This window comes from Enhydra lutris, unplaced genomic scaffold, assembly GCF_002288905.1.
Source record: "Enhydra lutris kenyoni isolate GAN:26980312 unplaced genomic scaffold, ASM228890v2 scaffoldscaffold22, whole genome shotgun sequence".
NCBI classification, from domain to species: Eukaryota; Metazoa; Chordata; class Mammalia; order Carnivora; family Mustelidae; genus Enhydra; species Enhydra lutris.
Window position 1 is genome coordinate 13,695,587 of NW_019154106.1, and position 18,527 is coordinate 13,714,113.

The 18,527-nt window shown below is 38.4% G+C and overlaps 2 protein-coding genes across 2 annotated transcripts; one reads left to right on the top strand and one right to left on the bottom strand.

Annotated features, from left to right (window-relative positions):
- Positions 1–3,356: 3,356 nt before the first annotated feature.
- LOC111149420 (olfactory receptor 2G3-like) lies at positions 3,357–4,283 on the top strand. Its single transcript, XM_022506460.1, has one exon. It carries the CDS (start codon positions 3,357–3,359, stop codon positions 4,281–4,283), a length of 927 nt encoding a protein of 308 aa, XP_022362168.1.
- A 9,743-nt stretch (positions 4,284–14,026) lies between these two features.
- On the bottom strand, positions 14,027–14,962 carry LOC111150216 (olfactory receptor 1019). The gene has a single exon (XM_022507637.1). It carries the CDS (start codon positions 14,960–14,962, stop codon positions 14,027–14,029), a length of 936 nt encoding a protein of 311 aa, XP_022363345.1.
- Between the last annotated feature and the right edge of the window lie 3,565 nt (positions 14,963–18,527).

The following is an 18,527-nucleotide window of genomic DNA, read 5'->3' on the forward strand; positions in this document are numbered from 1 at the left end:
TATTATGTGGTAGGGAATGGAAAAACAAATACGGCAGGATCACTAGAAACCCAAAGCCATTGGAGAGATAGACTCATAACTAATACACACACATATAAGTACAAAAATTGAGTATGTTCAAAGGGTGGAAATGGTTCAGCAGAAGGGACTCTGATTAACTCTGTCTGGATGAATTAGATTAGGGTTTCCAAGAAGACTTCATGCATGCTTGAATATGAGTGTCGCAGGCAGGGGAGTGGAAGAGGCAATTAGTAACAGTAGCTTTTACCTTGTGAGGTAGCACAAAGGGTGTGCAGTTCGCTAGGTGTTACTTGCTTGGTTGAGATGCCTGTGTTGAATTACAGGTAATTAATTACAAACCATCTAGAACTTTTTCAACCTGTATTTAATTTGGTGAGTTTGCTTCATATTATGGGAGATACATTCATTTATAAAGTGTCTTTATTCCTCTTATCCTTACAATGGATTTGCAACTCTGTGTTCTGATAGGAATAGAAACAGATTTGTAACCTGGAAACTGACAGCTGAGTGGGTTCTAACTCACTTTGAGTGGCTTCAGCCATCAAGCGACTAAAAATGTTTTAAAGGCAACTTGTACTTTTAGAGGAACTAAGGGAATGTCCTCCTTCATTGAGCCTTCAAAATATAGAGACAGTTTAAATTTTGAACCAGTATATTTATGTTCCCTCATGTGAACACAATTCTATGCATACATACATGCATAGGGGACCAGGACTATTTCATTTGGTGTGGCTTTATTACTGTAGATATAGCTATATTATATATATGTGTGTTGTAGGTGTTTGCATGTAGATTCAGTAATTCAATGATTTAAGGCGAGTTATTTACTGTCTTAAAGACTTAGTCTCTCTGCCCTATAAGGGAGTGGGTGAGGATACAAATATTTCACATTTGTACACTTGAAGATCCTCTAATGATGATCATATATGAATGATAATGATAATAGTTAACATATATTGAGCCCTTACTATATATGTTTAACTCTGTTTTAGATGTTTTACATGCATTATCTCATTTATCTTGTGTATCAATTCTGAGGCTACCCTGCCCCCAACCCTACAGAGAAGGACAGTTGGTCCAGGTTCGTGTCAGGATTGCACAAAGCCCCCAGGCATGTCATCTTTCTCTCCTGTGGTCAGTTCCATGTACTGCACCACCAGTGGTGTGATCTGATTGTGTGCCATCTTGTCAACTGAGACTCATTGAGGATGTCACTTGTCATTATAATCACTCTTAAAATCACCAAAACATTTCTTATTTGCAGCAGAACTTGATTAGTGCTGATTGAAGGACCTGGAAAGGAGCTGTATAACCTCCTTGCTCGCTTCCTTTCCTGTTGCTCCTGGTGAAAACAGGACTGTAACGTAACCTCTCTCTCCTCTTTCCAGGCCCATCCCTCCTTTATCCCTGGACTTCAGATTTTAGATAATTTAGTTTTATCAGTTCACTGAATTATTTGATTTGAAAAGCCCTGATTTAAATCAAAATATAAGAAAGCCCTTTATTATTATTATTATTTTTAAAGATTGTATATATGTATTTGAGAGAGAGAGAGAGAGAGAGCACATGCATGAGTACCAGGGGCAGAGGTAGAGGAAGAAGGAGCAGACTCCCCATTGAGCAGGGAGCCCAACAGCGGGCTCCATCCCAGGGCTCTGGGATCACGACCTGAGCCGAAGGCAGACACTTAACTGACTGAGCACCCTGACGCTCCATAAGAAAGCCCTTTAAAAGATACTACATGGAAATCAATATTATTTGAGAAAGGATGTGTTACCTAAAGTAGTCTTTTTCATGACCCACAACTACTTGGTTCTTAAATGTTCCTGATAAGATTCCCCATGCTCTCAGGGTTGGGGCTGTTTCCTTCATCACACCTTTCCACTGGAACGTAAGCTCTGAGACTGTGGAAAGTATTTGTAGTATTTACCAGTGTATACGCAGCATCTGGTACATATTAGATTATCACAGAGATATTTTTGAAAGAAAGAATGAAAAAGAAAGACACAAAAAGGGTGAACAAATGGACAAGTGAATGATTGTCAGCTTTCTCTGGTTGCTGTAATGGTACCTACCTGTAGGACTCTTCTTTACCTCCTATCTGTGTTCTCACTGCTTTTCATCTGTTCATGGCTGCGAGTCATTAAAGGAACATGCTAACTTGGTGCATAAATAAATTTAGGGTAAGTAGGTACAGGGTCAGGGCTAAGGAGTTCTCAATGAATAGACCTGGTAACTTTAGTTTTCTGGATCTTTTTTATTAATATTTCTCTGAAACAGTTTTTATTAGAGAACTGAATTCAAGATAAATGTAGCATCGCTGTACATTAGTAGAACTATTATTTAAAAGATTTTATTTATTTATTTAACACAGAGAGAGAGGTCACAACTAGGCAGAGAGGCAGGCAGAGAAAGAGGGGGAAGCCTGCTCCCTGCTGAGCAGAGAGCCTGATGCGGGGCTCGATCCCAGGACCCTGAGATCATGACTTGAACTGAAGGCAGAGGCTTAACCTGCTGAGCCACCCAGGTGCCCACATTAGTAGAACTATTAATAATAGTTGTTATTTGTGGATTATTTCCTACATGTAGACATTGTCTTAAATTCTTTATTCACATTATTTAATGTAATCTGCAAAAATTTATTCCCATTATTCTATCAATTATTCCCACTTTATGTATGATGAAACTACCCAAGACCCCACAGTATGGAAATGGTGAGGTTGGTAGAACTGGTCATTGGTGTGACCCATGACTGGTTTTATTGATGGTATGTGCAGTCTTTTTTCTTAAGGGTATCAGGGTGTCCAAGCATGAGATGTTTGCCTCAGAGTGATACAGAAGAAGTACAAGCTGCTGTTCCTGCCTTTACTTTTAGGTTAGTGCATGAAGTAATGCCCTTCACTGTTTATTACTTAAGTTCTACGTCATGCTGCTCTGTTATTAGGTGTGGAGCAAAGACATAATTGGATCTTTTAAAAGAGGTGAGCCATGAGTAAAGCTTTGAAGAATGAAGAATGAATAGGTTTTGGACCGATTATGAACAGGCAAAAAAGCATACCCTTGGAGAAAAGTCAAGAATATCTGCTCAACTCAATCAGTAATTGAATGGGAAATTCTTAATCTCATCAAGAGAATATGCCCTCCAAAAGTAGAAGAAAAGCTTTCCATTTGTAAACAACTCAGATACTCAAGATGTAATTTCAGATCAAGACGTTTCTTTGCTTTCTTACTTGTTTTGAGTTTCCAACACTGCTATCCACATAGGACATTTTAAGTTTTTCTTCAGGTGGATGGTTCTTCAGGTGAGAGGGAGGGAAGTGGCCTGAAAAGTGAGTATGATAAAAACAAACTTCACCGTGACTGAATTTGTGTTCCTGGGACTCTCATCTCAGCCAAAGGTGCAGCTCATTCTTTTTATTATGTTCTTGTTCTTTTATTTATTAACAGTGGTGGGGAATATTATAATTATCACTATTATTCAGATAGAACCTCGTCTCCAAACCCCCATGTACTTCTTCCTCACTAATTTATCCTTTCTGGATATCTGCTACACATCCACTAATGTCCCACAAATGCTGTCCAACATGATGGGGAAAAAGACCATCCCATTCTCTAGTTGTGCTACTCAGATGTACTTCTCCCTCTCCTTTGGAATGATTGAATGTGTTCTCCTTGGGGTCATGGCTTATGACAGATATGTAGCCATTTGTCATCCTCTCCATTATACTGTCATTATGAACCAAAACATCTGTGTCCAATTTGCAGCCATTTCTTGGTCCAGCAGCTTCCTGAGTTCCATGGTTATCAACGTCCTCACCTTGAGTTTGCCCTACTGTGGGCCCAACGTCCTGAACCATTTTTTTTGTGAGGTCCCTTCCATCTTGAGGTTGGCTTGCACTGACACCTCATTTACTGAGCTGGTTGTTTTTATCTTCAGTATCATCATCGTCTTCATCCCTTTTCTCCTCATTGTTGTTTCCTACGCCCGAATCCTTCTATCAGTTCTCAGGATACGGTCAGCCTCCGGGAGGCATAAGGCACTGTCCACCTGTGCCTCCCATCTGACAGTGGTGGCTTTATTCTATGGAACTGCCATTTTCATGTACATGAGACCCCAGTCGAAGTCCTCCAGGGCGGGGGGCAAGATCATTGCAGTGTTCTACACTGTGATCACACCCATGCTCAACCCCTTGATCTATAGCCTAAGGAACCAGGATGTGAAAGGAGCTTTAAGGAGAGCTATTGCAAAACAGAGGACATGAAGGGTCTTAATGGGACACTAGAGTTAATTGTTAATCTAAGATAATTGACTTCTGAATATGAAGTGAGACAATAAAACCTTGGACAGCCGATGTTTCTCTTGCCATTCATAATGGACGCATAAATACAGCTACAAACTCATTAGGAAACACATTTCCCCAAGGACAAATGATGGCTTTAATGTGTGAAAACAACTCCCTTTATTGAATGACTGTTTGCTTACTCCTTGAGAAATCTTGGTTCTCTAAAATCAGACTGCCTGAAATTAATTGTTTGAAATTATAACTGTAAGATGAAAGATTTTACTCCTGTCTGGAGGATCTAAATCATCTTCATATAGAGAAACATTCTGAAATTTTAACTCAAGTAGAGAACTTCAGATAACGGTTTTTGGATGTAACATTTTACATCTGTCTTTTTTAAAAAATATTTTATTTATCTGAGAGAGAGAGAGAATGAGAGAGAGAGTATGAGAGGAGAGAGGTCAGTGGGAGAAACAGACTCTCTGGCAAGCAGAGAGCCAGATGTGAGACTCGATCCCAGGACTCCGGGATCATGACCTGAGCTGAGGGCAGTTCCTCAACCTACAGAGCCACGCAGGCGCCCCTACATCTGTCTTAATTTTGTAGTTTACAAGGAAACAAGACTGCATCTACTTTGTGTGAGACCGATTTTAACCCCTTATATATAGCCCTGTTTTGCAACAAATCTATTGAAATATCACTTCATTTAAATTTCATGCAGCAGTCCGACCATGCAGGGCTGAGATGACTGCGTTAGGAGTAAAGATTTATTCTTAGTAAAATGTAAGTATTATGAAGGAGGGTGGTATGACACAACTTACATTTTTGGAAAGGTTTTCCGGTTGCTGTGTGGAATCTATCTATCTATCTATATATCTATATAAATATATCTATCTCACAAATTTATGGAAATGAATATTTCTTGTGTTTTGAAGCTTTTCAACCAGTGTTATCTTTAAAAAGAATTATTTTTTGAATTAAGAGAATAGAAAATATAACAGCATTATTGTACTTAATAAGCTTAAATATAGCCTTTGATTAACATGCTATTAAGCTAGTTACCATACTTCTAAATTTTCTCACTTGTTGTTTTATGATTTAGAATAAAATAAAAAAAGGTTATTCACTTTCACAGATATTCAACAACTAAAATGCAACCATTTCTCCCACCTAAATATGAATGCCACACACAATCAGTAAATAAGGTACCTCTGATGGAATATAGGTAAAGTGGACTCCACTAGTTTAAAATTGTCTTAAAAAGTAATGAGGTGGCCCTCCTGGGTGGCTCAGTGGGTTAAGCCTCTGCCTTCAGCTCAGGTCATGATCTCAGGGTCCTGGGATCAAGTTCCGCATCGGGCTCTCTGTTCAGCGGGGAGCTTGCTTCCCTCTCTCTCTCTGCCTGCCTCTCTGCCTGTTTGTGATCTCTTTCTCTCTGTCAATAAATAAATAAAATCTTAAAAAAAAAAAGTAATAAGGAGGGGCTCCTGTGTGGCTCAGTGGGTTAAGCCTCTGCCTTCTTCTTAGGTCATGATCTCAGGGTCCTGGGATCGAGCCCCATATCGGACTCACTGCTCAACAGGGAGCCTGATTCTCCTTCTTTCTCTCTGCCTACCTCGCTGCCTACTTGTGATCTCTCTCTCTCTGTCAAATAAATAAATGAAATCTTTAAAAAAAAGTATTAAGCAGGGCACATATTGCATGGAGCACAATGAATTTTGGAATACACACACACACACAAATTAAATTAAATTAAGAAAAAGTAAAATGAATTTTGGAACACACACACAAATTAAATTAAATTAAAAAAATTAAAAAGCAAAATCACTAACCAACTAGTCAAATTCACTACATAGCAGGATGCTTTTCTTGTCTATTTGCCTTAATATACAGATGGCTTTATATATCACATATTTGCTTAATACATGGACAAAGATGAAACATATACTTCTAACCAACTTTCTTCTGAACAATTTAAAGTGAAAAGTAACATTTAAAATTCTCTCATTTACTATCAAACAAGAACTACATACTTAGTTGGCTATTAATTAATTAGAAACAAAATTAAATTAGTTTTGAAGAGACATGAAATGCCTGAAGGTACAACAAATAGAAAGTTTATCTTTTGTTTCACAAAAATTACTAATCCATCTTGCCTCTCAGCTCTATAAATGAATGAATTAGTTAAAAATGCAAAAAAATTGCAAAGCTTTTCTCATGGAGGGGGGGAGACATACCAGAATATGAAAACAAACTGAAGTGAATATTTTTGTGTATTTTTTCTAAAAATATTTATTTAGACCAAATGCTTGACTTAATCGATTCATTCTGACTAGTTTGTTTTGATCAGTAGTAACTTGGAGTTGGGTGAATGAAGAATAATAATGCAATTCAAGCAGCCCATGCCCTATCCTAGTGCCTAGCTAGAACTTGTCTTTTCTTTTCTTTTTAAATTTTTTATTTAAATTCAATTTAGTTAACACATACTGTATTATTAATTTCAGGAGTAGAATTTAGTGATTCATCAACTGCATACAACACCCAGTGCTCATCACAGTAAGTGCCCTCCTTAATGCCCATCACCCAGTTACCCCATTCCCCCACTGAGCAGGCAGTAACTCCAGCAACCCTCAGTTTGTTTCCCATCCAGCTCAACCTTTTCAAGCAAACTTTTGTCCTTTCTAGACTTGTTTCTTTGGACAGAAAAGGAAAATGTAACACTTAAAGACATTTAACTGATAATTCTATGTACTGTATATGAGGATCATTGCTAGAACAAAAGACAATTAATTTTAAGATTAACACAAATAATGGTGAACTCAGCAATTATTGGTCTTTCACAACATCAGATGTCCTATTGAATTATTTCCTTCCTACATTTGTTTGGGATTATGTTAATGAGATTAACAGTATAGCTAGGGTAAGTACTAACTAGCATTTTGTTCATATTGAAATAAAATTAAAGCCTAGAGTAAATAAAATAATTAGAGGAGAGACTGTTGCCATAAAATGCATTCTCTCAGAGCTTGACTAATCAGTATTATTGTGTATTATAAGAGACTACATTTGGAACGAGAATAATGAAGTAATTTCACGGTTTTAATTTAGCTATGTTACTATGAAGAAGTCATTCCATTTCTGTGAACCTCATTTCCTCCATTTACAAAATAAGATTGTTGTTGGATTAGATCATCTCTATGTATCAATCAATCATGTCTTTACCTATATCTAGGTATCTCTGTCCTCTCTGGAATAGATTTATTACAAATTTGTAACCAGATTTATACATCATAAACCTGTGAAAATTTCTTTTGAAATGTTTTTATGGTTTTACTTTTTGGACTTGGTTAATTAATTTTAAGGATAATAATGCAATGTTGAAAGGTTTTAATGTCATTACTATAAGGTATAGAGGATAAAATACACACTGTGGTCATATGTCAAGTCACCAACTTTCTTAATGAGTATCTTCCCCCTTAAAGTGAAAAACATTAATTTAGTATTCCAGTCAGTAAGTATGAGGATTGTAAAATATTGAAGGAGAAGAAAGTCATGGTGAAACTTATCATTCCTCCTTGATACCATTCTTTCAACATGATCTGAAAGCTGATCTATTTCTTTTATAACATCACCTATTTTGCCTCTCTTCCTCAATTCTTTAGGATATAGTGACTTGTCCAGCCCATCTGATCTTGCAAGGGTTCAGCTCACTATGGTCATGGGCAAATGTGAAACTTTTAACAAATGCTTCAGAATACAATCCTAGCTGATCAATCTAATCAAATCATCAGACTGAATATAGCCACAGACAAGATCTTTATACAGGTTCCCCAGTTCTGATTATGCCTATCACTTTCTTTAAAGCTGCACATTTCCCTATTTTATAGAACACTGGACTAAGAATCAGAAAATTTTGTTCCAATACCTGCTGTTATTCTTAAAAGCCAAGAGCACATCAGCATGCCATTTAAACTTTTATAACTCTGGTTTCATCATCTTTAAATATACTTGTTGTCCTAAGAATTTCAAGATCTCCGATATATTTTTGGTAGGTTTCCCAAGGCCCAGAGTTGGGACTAGGTTCAGGTAGTTTTCTAGTCTAGGAAGGCATGGTCATTCATTTGTTCAATGAGCATTTATTATTCACTTATTATATTCCCAGGACTTGAGGACAAAAAATGAGACAACCTTAAAGTTTTGCAGTCTACCAAGGAAGCCTTTATATCAAAGGAGTATGGGCCCAATACTTCTCTAGCACAGAGGAAAGCTGCCATTTATTAAACCCCAAAGTGCTTAAATGCATTACTTTGGTTTTTCTTATATTTTAATATCTGACTATTTTTTAAGAGTGAGGAGTAGAAGTACTGATACTTACTCTAGGATAATAGGCAAAAACAAAATAGTCTTGCACAAGAGGGACAACTGGCCACAGTTAGATTATTCTTCATTCTTACTGCAACCCCGTGAAACAGGTATAATTGGTGCCATTTTGCAGATGAGAAGAGGGGAGTCCTCTTGTGCAATTTACAGAAGTGATGATTGATTTGTGATATAAAACAGTGTTTTCTAGGTGGGTTAGTGGCCTTTGAAGTATAGGCCTAGCATTAACAAAGGTATACAAAGGGAGAGATTTCATGATATTCTTCATTCCAATATGACTTGAACTTCTGGGAGGTGGGATATGGAGGGAGATGGCTAGGATGAGGCTGAAAATGTAGAATTTCAGATGTCATGTGTGGATGCCATTCATAGTGTGGATTTTATCATGGAATTCTCCTCTAGTGTCCTATTCTCATTAACACCTGATCAGAGTTAAACACACAGATCTCAATACAGCAACTCCCAGAGCCCTCAACTGGCTGCACGTTTTTGCAGTGCAGGTAGCTGTGAGGAGCAGTCAAATAGTTCATCTCACACCTTTCTTTTCATAAGCTTCTGAAGAGTGGGGCTTATTAGCAGTCCAGTAGCTCAGAGAGAGAGCATTTCAAGGAGTGGTATTTGAGTTGGTCCTTGAAAGAAGAGAGAAATTTGGATGGTCTGAGATGTGGAGCTGGGACTATTAAGGAAGCACAGAGTGGAGAAGAGAGGGCATTTAGAAGGATATAGAGGGAGAAAAATGGGAGTGCCACTCAAGAAATAGTTTTGCAGGAGAATCTCTTGGACAAAGAGAACAGGAAGAAATCATTCCAGAGAGGTGATTTAAGGGAGAGGGCCTGGAATGCCAAACAAAGGACTCTGGCAATGTTATAGCTCCTGAGTTAAGGAAGAGGGATAACTATGGGCTAGATAAGGTATCTCAGACCCTAGTTATTCCAGGCATTCTTGCTAAGGCAGAGAATGAAGGCAGGGACTTCATTTTGGGTTCCTCCCCTAGGAGATAGAAAGCTAAATATGAGATTTATCCAAGCTCCATTAAGAAGAGTATACCATCTTATGTCAGTAAACCTGCCTGAGGTTGTCAGAGCTACTTGAATTTATCAACCTAAAGTCCATGTCGTTATACTGGTTTCCCCAAAGGTTGCTCTCGGGATGAACAAGGGACAGAATTTCAGGAATGAAGAGGAACCTTCTCTTGAATCCACAAGTGATAAACTCCCTACTCTCCAAGCAATGAATTCCCATTCCTAAATTAGTGTCTGATCTTGACCTACGTTCCGGCTTCACCACCAAATCCTTCCACGGACACCCAGGCAAATGGCCCAGGGAAATGTCCCCTGGTTTCCAATCTCTTTGCCTTTGTTCATTATGTTTTTTCCTTCTGCCAGTTGCTTCCTTCTTTAATTTCTAGGCTTTGCTTCCAAAATAACTCAAAATCTCCCTTCTTCATAGAAATTCCCTGATCTCCCAAGAGGGAATGTTGCCTGTGATTCTCCACAGCCCATTGTCTGCAATTCTCTTTTGGCAGTTTTTTCCCCAGTAGTACAAGACATTTGCATTTATTTTATCTCCCTATGGATATCAAATCCATGAAACCAGGATATATATATATATATATATATATTACATATATATATATATATATCTTAAGCACAGATTGTTTAAAAAAATCTCAGCTGAGGTCACATAGCTTGAAAGTGGAGGGAGAAGAATTTATTTATTTATTTATTTATTTTTTAAAGATTTCATTTATTTATTTGACAGAGAGAGATCACAAGTAGACAGAGAGGTAGGCAGAGAGAGAGGGGGAAGCAGATTCCCTGCAGAGCAGAGAGCCTGATGTGGGGCTCAATCCCAGGACTCTGGGATCATGACCTGAGCCGAAGGCAGAGGCTTAACCCACTGAGCCACCCAGGCACCCGGGAGAAGAATTTATTGTTATTATTTTTTATTTTTTAAAAGATTTTATTTATTTATTTGACAGAGAGAGACACCAAGAAAGGGAACACAAGCAGGGGAAGCAGGAAGGGGAGAAGCCCTCTCTGGGAGGTGCCCCAGAAAAGAAAGAATTTAGTTTCACTTTATCTCATTCTGATATCTCCCCTCTTAATACACTTTTGCATCAATTTTTGCTTTTCAAAGCTCCCAGGAGAATGAGTAGGAAGTTTTTTTAGTTATAGAAGATGTAACTTTTGGGACACCTGGGTGGCTCAGTTGGTTAAACATCTGCATTCTGTTTAGGTCATGATCTCTGGGTTCTGGGATTAAGCCCCACATCAGGCTTCCTGCTCAGCAGAGAGTCTGCTTCTGTCTCTCTCCCTTTGCCCCTCCCCATCATATATTTTTTTCCTCTCTCTCAAATAAATAAATAAAATTTAAAAAAAGGAAAATGTGATATTTGCAGTCTATTCTAGAGTAATAATATTCACTTATTTGGGCAAACTAATAGGATTGATAAGGTATAAATTCTAGTGCTTACTTTTTTGATGAAGACACTCAGAGCCATTAGGGGATTTATCTGATCTAATTATCGATGGGAGTGGGAATGAAGACTAAGGTGACCCAACTTCTATCCATCTTTTTCTTGCCATTATAAATTTGATATGCAGACCTCCATTACCAATTACTTGGGAAAAATGAGTTACCTCACAATATTGCATCACATCGACAGCAGAATCATAAATATTTAAGATATAAGTGAAGGAAAAATAGAAACAACTAATGTTTATTTTCTTTTATGTGACAGATTCTTTACAGAGATGACATCACATCTTTTTAAAAATGCTAGAAAGTAAGCATTATTCTTCTCATTTAATAGATGAAGAAACTTAGTCTGATAGAGATTCAGTAACTTGCCCATGGGCACAGGGCAAGAAAATAGCACAACCTACATGAGGGCTTCTTTCTAAATAGTCTAAAGCCTGCATACTTGCCATTATTAGTCAGAGTGGCAAGTGTAGGCCAAGGGTCAGTTTTTAGATTTTATCATTAACTTTGGATACAGTAATTGATTAAGAAAAAAAGAAGTCCTCCAGCAGGACGGTCATTGAGTAAAGATGCAGAAATGAGATACAAAGGTCTTCCTGATTCTAAATCAACTACTCTTTCAATTATAATGTATACTTGGTTTACATTATAGTCGCTAATGTAGTTAATGAGATACGAAAGCTCTATTTTTTAATTTTTCACACATCGTGTAGATTTGCACATTAGATTATTAAAAAAAAACAAAACACCAAAGCCTGAATCTCTGAACTATTTCTGGACTGTCAGCTCTACATCTGTCCATTAGTTGCTCTACTTTCTTCATAATGTGACACTGGAAATATGTTTTTAGAAATTCATGATAGGGCTGTGTAATTTTGCACTAGGTAAATTTCATCTTATGTATAATGATACTTATTACAAAGCCTGGGTCTTTTATCCCTAAAACTCTTTTGTACCTTTCACAATGAATGGGGACACTATACATTTTAGGATAATTCTTGTGTTACCTTGACATTTGACTATATTGCACTGGGAGAAGGGGGCAGATAGGAACATTATTGCTTGGAAGTATTTGTAACTGATGGTGTGATGAAATTTTAGCATATCTAAGAAAAATTTAGCTTTCCTTCATCTCAGTCTGCCCACTTTACCTGCTGCTGATCCCTGACACTCTTGTTTTTTAAAGATTTTATTTATTTATTTGACAGATAGAGATCACAAATAGGCAGAGAGGCAGGCAGAGAGAGAGAGGAGGAAGCAGGCTCCCTGCTAAGCAGAGAGTCCGATGTGGGGCTCGATCCCAGGACCCTGGGATCATGACCTGAGCTGAAGGCAGAGGTTTTAACCCACTGAGCCACCCAGGTGCCCCTTTTTAAAATTTTTAATTATTTATTTATTTTTTAAAAAAGATTTTATTTATTTATTTGACAGACAGAGATCACAAGTAGGCAGAGAGGCAGGCAGAGAGAGAGAGAGAAGGAAGCAGGCTCCCTGCTAAGCAGAGAGCCTGAAGTTTTCAAAATCAAGATTTGTAGCCTTGAGAACATGCAGAGAGGAGTCTGTCTCCTCGATTGTCAATCATTGATACCTCAGGGTTAATTGATACCTCAGGGAAACTATGATTGGATAAGGGCCTGGAGATAATGGTGGAAAGCATGAAGAGTCCTGGTGCCCTAGGTAAAGGCTAGGGTTTAACTAATATTAGAAGAGAGGGAGAGGGGGCACCTGGGTGGTTCAGTCGGTTAAGCATCTGCCTTCAGCGCAGGTCATGATCTCAGGGTTCTGGGATCCAGCCCTGTGTCAGGTTCCCTGCTCAGTGGGGAGTCTGCTTCTCCCTCTCTCTCAGTCAGTCCTCCGCTTGTGCTCTCTCTCTCTCTTTAATAACTAAATAAAATCTTATAAAAGGTAGTATAGAAGAGGGGGTGGTGAGGCATGAGGGATTTAGGATGTGAAGAGTAGGGCACTAATCCTACTAATGTTACAGACATTACAATTCAACTAAAATTGGCTTCAGGGATTGATCCAAACTGTATCTTTCTTAGGATCCCAGAGTGTCTGGACTTCCCTGAAGGTTAAAATGATGTCAATATGTAAAGTTAACAAAACCCAGATGCCCATCTCTTTTGGATATTAGGCAGGGGAGACCAAGGAGATCCAGTCATTATTAGGTGAAACCAAGTGCTAGACAGAGGGAAAACTGAGGACACGCAATAAACAGCAGAGCCTCAGTTTGTAGCTCTTATTCTTGGGGTTTGCATAGCTCATGATTTGGTCATTGGTGGCAGCAGTTTCAGATAATACAGTAACTGGAAGCACAACGAACTCCTCATTGGCAAATGCATGTCTTCCGATTGTATCCTCCAGAACCTGGCCCATATTTAGCACTTAGAAGTTTTTGTTGAATATAGGAATACATATAGCTCAGCTCCCAGGCTGAGTTAGGTCATCTCTCATACAAGTTCCATTCCCTACATATTTAACTATATTTTCTCTGACTTGTTTTTAGAGTAGAGAAACTCTCAACATTTGGATCTGTCATACCTCATGACTGAAAAACTATAATTTAGAGTGGCCATTTATTTCCCCTTTCAAGTTTTGTCTCAGTTTCTAAGCAATAGGTGAGCCAAAGTCATGTAAAATACAAATGCATCTAGCTTAGCATGCTTTTCAAAAATATTAATTTATATTTCCTTCATATCAGACTGTTAAGGGTTATAGAAAACCCTATAGAATTTAAGATCAACACTGCAAGTAGATGGTAGCTGAGTTGTGTTCATTAGAAAGCTATCTGCATTTTCTATCTCCTATCACTGTCCTTTGACCACTACCATTTTTACATAAGAAATTTTCATATTTTGTTACTCTTGACATTTTTTTCCAATTAGTTTTTTGAAAGCAGCTTTCACATCCTTGTTCCGTAAACTGTAGATCAAGGGATTCAGCATGGGGATGATAATAGTGTAGAACACAGAGGCCCACTTGTCTTGGTCCAGGGAGTAGCTGGATGTTGGCCTCAGGTACATAAACATGACTGTGCCATAAAAAAGGGTGACACCTGTAAGGTGAGACCCACAGGTGGAGAAAGCCTTGAGGCGGCCTTCAGTGGAGCGCATTCTGATGATGGTGATGAGGATGAAAGCATAGGAGATGAAGATGATGAGGATGGTGCTGAATTCAATGAAGCCACACAGGCTGAACAGCAAGATCTCGCTGATGTAGGTGTCTGAGCAAGAGAGGGCTAAGAGAGGTGGGATTTCACAGAAGAAGTGGTTGATAATATTGGAACCACAGTAACTCAAACTGAAGGTGAGGGAAGTGTGGGCCACTAAACTCACCAGGCCAGCCAGGTAAGAGCCCAGCATGAGAGCCAAGCAGACTCGCTTGGACATGAGCGTGCTATAGTGGAGGGGTCGGCAGATGGCCACGAAACGGTCATAGGCCATGGCAGCCAGGACGTAACACTCAGCATCCACAAAACCTACAAAGAAAGCAAACTGGGTGGCACAGCTAGAGAAGGAGATGACTTTGTGCTCTGTTAAGAAGTCAGCCAGCATCCTGGGGGCAATGGCTGAGGAGTAGCCCAGGTCAACAAAAGAGAGGTTGCAGAGGAAGAAGTACATGGGTGTGTGAAGCTGAGAGTCTGTTATGATCAGGATAATCATACCAATGTTCCCTACTACATTGATCAGGTAGACCAAGAGGAAGACCACGAAGAAGATGGTCTGTAGCTGGGAGTCTTGAGTGATGCCCATAAAGATGAACTCCATCACCACTGAGTGGTTTTCTTTATCCATCTTTTCAATTTATGTGTGCCTGGGTTTGATTTATTGTCTGAAGTGATTTTTAAAAATCTTCCCAGAAATCAGATTCTGTGACCCATAGGGTAACTCAAATGACTTTAGTGAAAGTGATGGATAGGTGTCCTTTCTAGGTGCTCAGTCAAAATAGAAGATGTTAGGATTATGGGGATGGCAAATTCTGCTTCTCCATAGACCTTGATTCTCTGAGGCAATTTATCACATGCTACCAAGTGTTTGATGTTATCTGTGCAATTATCTGCCTTATTAATTAGTAAAGGACTGTTTTGAGCATCCCTTCCTTCTTTCTAAAACAAAGCAAATATGGACACAAATCATGAATAAACAATAATTCTCTTTGCAGGTAGGCACAAAAATGAAAACTGAAAATCCCTCAAATCTCAAATTATAGCATATGACACACACACATATGCACACAAACATATACACACATGGAGAAAGTAAAATACTTGGAGCAAAAGCTGAGCAATATTGGAAAAGGTAGTGGGTAATAATAATTAAAAAAAGAAAAAACAGGATTTATTGAGTGTTAACTCTTTGCCAGACCTTTGAGTCCTTCTACATGTTACATAATTTCACCCTCACAACTCCGTGAAATAGGTACCACCCTTGTCTCTATATTATACCTGAAAAGAATAAGGCTAGACATTAAGTAATGTCAACAATGTCAGGAGCCAGTAAGCAGCAGAGCTGGGTCTGTCTGAGCTCTCGGGTTCACTTCACTTTATTGTCTTCTGTGTATATGTGGTTTAATGAAGTTTATACCTCTTTATTTTTGCACCCCCTTTTGTCTTCCTGTCTTACCTATCAGGCATGGACACAGAATTAGTCCTTTCATTTCCTTAATACTTAGAAGCACCCAGGGATTTGGTGTGGGCCATAATCAGGATGAAAAAACAGCTGTGTCTTTGGTCAATTCTATGGCTTAGCCAATAGGTTGTTCCATAGCTTAGTTCAGAGTTAAGATTCAGGATTCCTCACTCAGAGGGGATAGAGAAAACATTTTCCAACTCTGTGGTCAGACAGCAGCATATATTAGCTTTTTCCTTTGTGGTTGGATGAATATCCAGTTCACTGAAGAGTTATAACAAGAAAGTGGGCAAAACCACACAGCACCAAACCAAATCAGGCCAGAACATGCAGTACTTTAGAAATAAGTAGCATTCTCTATTAAATCTGAGGGAGAAGTCAGCTGTATCTCCTCTATCTGGTTTACTGCTTAAGAAAGACAGGAAAGCAGAATGGTATAATGTGTCTTTCAGAGGGGTGTGGACATTTATAACAGACTATCTTAAATCCTAGCATGGTTGAAAGTAGTGCTCCCATCTTTCAGTTTCTGCATAGAATATAATCAACTGCAATGAAGAAGGGGTCTAATAGTGGATAATCAATACCATATATTTGCCTGAGAGTGTATATAGTTTATAAAATACTTTCAGACTCATTCTTAATATATTGTGGATGTATGCATCATTTCATACATCAGGTCAATTAGGAAAGAGAATAAAAAGAGAAATCTTGGAGAAATTATCTGAAAAGTGCATTTCTTATAATGAATTTGTACCCATACTATGGAAGGAACTTTAAAACTCATTAATGAGAAAACAAACAACCCAAAAGGAATGGGCCAGACTTGGACAGACGCTTCACCTAAGAAGATATATGGATAGCAAATAAATGCATGAAAAATGCTCAAATCTTTTGTATTAGGGACACCTGAATTAAAACCACAGTGGGATATTACTACAAATTCATGAGAATGGTTAAAATTTAAAAAGATGAACCATACCAAGTGTTGACCTGGGAGTGGAGGAACTGGAAATTGCATCCCTGTTGCTAGGAGTATAAAATACTACAACCACTTTGGAAAACATCGTGGGAGTACATAGTCTAAATACACACATATCTGCTGTATGAACCAGCCCGTTCCCCCACAAAACACCAAACCTGGGAACAACCCAAAGGCCCATCCATATGTAATAAGATAAACAAATTTTAGTATGTCCATAAAATAGACTACTACTGAACAATTAAACAAACAAAAAAAACGATTGATACATGCAGTATGATGGACGAATCTCCAAATAACTAGGTTGAGAGAAGAGAGCTAGATAAGAGAGTAGACCTCATGTTATCCCATTTCTAAAAATCTAGAAACTGCAAGCTAATCGATAGTGACGGCCAATCAGTGATTGCCTGTGCGGAGGTGTGTGTGGGAGGAAGAGTATATTTCAGCTACAGCTCAGCAAAGCTGTGAAAACAAAACAAAACAAAACAAAAACAGCAACAAAGTACTTGTCCCTACTTCAGTTCCCCCCGTTGTCACTTACGTGAATGGGTATGTCACTTCACAGGTTATATTAATGAGGAGACCTGTGAAATCACACAGTGAGTTGGGAGCAGAACTGGCAATTGGGTCTGGGACTACCGATTTCATACACAGCACTGTGTTCATTTTTTCTCTCACTGCTTAACCTAGAAATAGGGGAGTAACCCATCATGAGAAGGATATAAGGGGTCTACCTCAGTCTTCCCAGTTCTTAGCTTGTTCTTTCCCTTCAGCAAAAAGGGAAAATATTGCTATTATGGCAATTGGGAGGACTCATTCTGTCTAACCTCAATTTTATAGAGGAGGAGACAGACCCAAACATCCAGCTTGAAAGTGCAGGGGATGCCAGGCTGCAGCCGTTTTAGGAGTAAGAGACTCCTGGTTAGGGTGCAGCACGGGGCTCAGGGCTGATCTGCAGGGGAGCATGTGTCTACTAAATCATTTCAGTCAATTGGAAAATGGGATCAGAAAGTCATTCTTTCCTTCCTTATAAATTCAAGTTCCAGTTTAAAGAGGACGTGTATGAGCAGGGGTTTCACCAGTCAGAAAGCACCCTGCCCCTTCTCGCTTATAGTGGACAGACAAATTCAGGCTTTGCCACTTACTACTTTTGAATTCTAGCAACACTACGCATCTACTTAGAGTCTCAGCTTTTCACCTATGGATGAGATTAATGTCTTACTTAGTAACTTTCTTCAAAAAAGTTGGTTAGAGTATGTATGTATATTCTATCATCTGTCTATCATCAATCAACCAGTTAATCAATAATCCATCAATCATCTGGTAGTAAATTCAGTGATTGTCATGTGCTAAATGCTTAATTCATTTGGCAGTTGTGTCAGTGCAACTGTAATTGTGTAAGACTTAACTCAGTACATGATTGTGTGCTCAACAGCGTTTAGAAAATAAAGTTCCTGTGCTTATTCCATACATGTGATGTATCATGGACTGCTTTAGGCTTTAGTGAAGGTGTGATTTTAATTCCACAGCACTCCTATTAAATGACAAAACAAGTAGAGATGAGGCTATCAAATTCAAAATCAGAGTTAAAAGAAAATCTTTATATGTAGATTTTTAGTTTCGTGTAGCTAAACGTCAACCGACCTGACTCTTGAAGAAATAGTAGAATAGTGAATAAATAAGTATATTCCAAACTTGTTAAACTCTAATATTTAAAAAAAAAAAAGGCCAACAAAAGTATTGTCTTATAGA